The sequence below is a fragment of the Corvus brachyrhynchos genome, unplaced genomic scaffold (genome assembly GCF_000691975.1).
Source record: "Corvus brachyrhynchos isolate BGI_N302 unplaced genomic scaffold, ASM69197v1 scaffold646, whole genome shotgun sequence".
Taxonomy (NCBI): Eukaryota; Metazoa; Chordata; class Aves; order Passeriformes; family Corvidae; genus Corvus; species Corvus brachyrhynchos.
Genome location: NW_008238401.1, coordinates 596,326 through 599,819, shown reverse-complemented (window position 1 = coordinate 599,819; position 3,494 = coordinate 596,326). Strand labels below are relative to the sequence as shown.

Below are 3,494 nucleotides of genomic sequence, written 5' to 3'. Positions count from 1 at the left end.
TCAGCAATTCACAACTGTGTTCGTGCTGAAAAAGGAGTGGTGAAAGGGTTTTTTTAGAATGAAGTTTTTCATCATTCAGCAGAAAACTGAATTCACAGTTAAGTTTTGTTATGCAAAATGTAATGTATATGCAATGTATATGTAATGATGGCAGTCTGTTAGATGTGTAGCACTTCATTTATCTAAGAGGGAAATATAATAGAGTTTGGAGAATGTTTATGATATTAGTGCATGTGTTGATCTGTTTTAAACAGCTCTTAAGAGGTAAGCCATAGATTAAGATGCCTATAAGGCCTATTTTCATTTATGCATTTAATTTGTTTATATTGCTGCTACATTTGATAACAGTCCAAATAACATTACGTAGTTGTTTCTGTATGTGACCCTTTTAAAACTATACTCTGAGACAGGTAATTTTGTACATGCAGTTGAGAACAAACTAGAATGCACTAACACTATCTTTTTCACTAGCAATTTACCATGTAATTTCAGAGTAAAATAAATGTATTTTTTCTAAGGAATCTTCTTTTAGAATTTTTTTCTGGTTAGTCAACAGGAGAAGATAGTAGCTGTCATATATTTTATTTGATATAAATGTGCTTCACCACTTATTTTGCCTGGCAAGCAAATACATGAAACTGGGATCCTCTCAGGCTCCCATTATTTTCTCAGTATAACTACAATATTTGGGCTGTTTCCATGTCTTGGGCAACATTTTAGCTAATGGATATGTTCCCAACTGAAGTTAAATGGAAGAGAATTCCCAATAAGAGCCAAAACATCTCCCAGATGTCCCATTTGGTTCGGATGCTTTCTCACTGAAGCATACAGGCTGGATGGTGTGTTGTGATCTGTGGTGGAATTTGAAAGATCATCTTCCCTCATGTCTCCTCTTGTCTGGAAGCCAAGAGACCTGAACAAATGCTGCTTCCTAGCTTGTGAGCCTTGTTTTGGTGTACCATCAGCTTTGTGATGTTTTTTTTCCATTGCTTAGTTCTCCAGTAACTCAAAAACTATTTAACAGCCACTGAGTGATGAATGGGTTTGAGAAAATGCTGATAATTGTAAGGTTAAAGACATAGCTAAAATTCTGCCTCTGGTAAGTTCAGAAAACCAGCTTTTCAGGTAAAAAATACTATAAAACATACAAAGCATAGCAGCTTGCAGTAGACATGTACAGGGAGTTCACAAGTCGTTGGTCACAGCTTTACTGTCACCATGCCCAATGGGCATTTGCACTTGTAAATGCAACAGTTAGGCCACAGAACTGCTGCAGATCCCACAAAGCATCTTGAAACTTGATTTGTGATTTGAGAGGGTCAGTCTGGGATGGGTTGAAAGATTTAGAACTGATCTGTTTCTTCTTGGTACATTACTGCATGTAGCAGCTTTTTCCATGATTCTCAGTTGCTGCAACAACTTTTCTGTATCTGTAGATTTTTTTTATGTGTATCTTTAGTTATTTTTAGAAGCAAGTCTAACAATAAAATCAGAATTTAGGCAGTGTTGATGGGGTTTCTGATTTTGAGGTTTGGCCAGGCTGGTTTACAGTTTCTGTGTTGGTGTCCAGTCATGGTTTTTTCACTCTGTGGATCTGACCTTTGCTGCCTGTTTTGTATCTTTTTTCAACTGGCAACTTTGTGGATCAACATTCCATATTTCATATTTAAGTGAACGTATGTAGTGTTTGTATTAGCTCGGTGTGCAGCCAGGTAACTTTGCAGTTCTCTCTGTAGCACTCTCCAAAGGAGTCTGCTCCTGTAGCTTTAAGCCTCCTGCAGCTGCAGCCACTGGGGTTGTTCCTGATGTTCCGGTCCTGCAAGTCTCCCTGCAGCTGAACCTTGCCCAGTTTGGGGAGGCTGGCAAAGACTTCAGGCAGGGCTTGCTCTCAGTGCAGAGATTTCTTCATGGAGGAAATTGTAGTGGATTTTAAAAGTTCTTGGAGCAAGTCTTCATGAGTATGTGTCTGTGTGTGCAATGCAGCAAGAAGAGTCCTAGCCCTGCTGAAATATTCTTTAGTTTTAACATGATTGCCTTCGTTTACTCACTGTCTATTGCTTTCAGTAGCAGTTATGTTGGAAATAGTGATCAGCTGCAGCTGAGTGTGATAGCACTTTTTGTGGTAGCTTATATTTATCCTTACCTAGTCACATAAGCTGTTTGGGGACAGAGCTACACTGCACAGTTTTCTTAATTACTGCTGTAATTAGGACTCAGTGGCAGAGAGGGTGCTCCTGTGGAGTGCCCTGCCTTCTGCTTGTGCTCTCTGAGTGACCCTGCTGCGAAAAAGCAGCAAGAGGAGGAAAACTCCAAGGTTTTCAAACACAGTGGAGGAAAATCGTATTTCTTACAGTGATTAGCCTCTCATATAGTTGTTTGGAGTGGTTGGAAGAAGACTTAAATCCACAGATTTCAACTCTGACTCATTACAATAGATATCAGGTCACACAAATACTGTGTCAAGATCAAAGTCTTGTATGTAAAATGTGCCTTCTTGTAATCAATATATGATGAACCAAGAGGGTTATTTGCTCAAGTGTTGTCTGGTCCAAATGGTTATTTGGTTATTTACTGATTTCTGAGCCTGCCAAAAGCTGTGCAATGCCTTATCAAGCAGGCTTGAGAAGCATAGTACTGCAAATGTCTAACATGGTCCTCAAAAGGGTGTAGAGTCCCACTTGCTATTCCTGTAGATTGATTTCTGGCAGCTGAGCAATCAGTGGTGAGTCATTTATTCATGTATAGAATAAATATGCTTCTCAAGGGGTAAGCCAGTTTTTTGTCCCCATGAAAGGAAACACTTAGTAATTTCTTTCTTCTGCCTCTGATGCAGTAAGCTGTACTGTGTGTGCACTTCTTATGGTTGGATCTTTCCATAATCCTTATTCCATTAACATTTCTTTGTTAAGTGGGATTCTGTTTTGGATGTTGGATGTTGTATGTGGTGCTAGCATTTCTAAGGAAAGAAAAAAAGGACATGTTTTTTCTTCTGAGAAGAAGTCCTAGAAACTGGAACTGAGGAGCTTGAAGTGGATTCTTCATGTACTTTTTATCTTTCTTCCTTCCTGTGTTCTCTGAGCATTTTCATCCTGGACCAGCACAGCCCAGAAGGGTGTCCATTTAAGCCATATGGAATGCAGATACCCTTCTGCTGTGAGATTCCAAGGGACTGTCATCCTGTTTTACTTAGAACAGTGTTCAAGTAGTGATTATATGGCAAGCTACCAAAATGCAGATGATTTTAAGTGCAGAGCGAGAGAAAGGTCCACTATGTTCTACTGTTTCTTTGGAACTAAATTTTCATTTCTTTCCCCTGTGTTTCTTTTTCAGCCTGTTTGATATGGGAGGAGAGTATTACTGCTACAGCTCTGACATCACCTGCACCTTTCCTGCCAATGGAAAGTTCACTGCTGACCAGAGGGATATCTATGAGGCGGTGCTGAAGGCATCGCGGGCAGTGATGAAAGCAGTCAAGCCAGGTAAAAGATCAGTGT

General features: G+C 39.7%; 1 protein-coding gene across 1 annotated transcript in view; it reads left to right on the top strand.

Moving 5' to 3' along the window:
* Positions 1–3,494, top strand: part of PEPD (peptidase D) — a 106,987-nt gene that overhangs the window by 66,451 nt on the left and 37,042 nt on the right. The window contains exon 6 of the mRNA XM_008635351.2: positions 3,331–3,479. Within this exon, the coding sequence (XP_008633573.2) occupies positions 3,331–3,479 (149 nt within the window). The remainder of the gene's footprint in view (positions 1–3,330; positions 3,480–3,494) is intronic.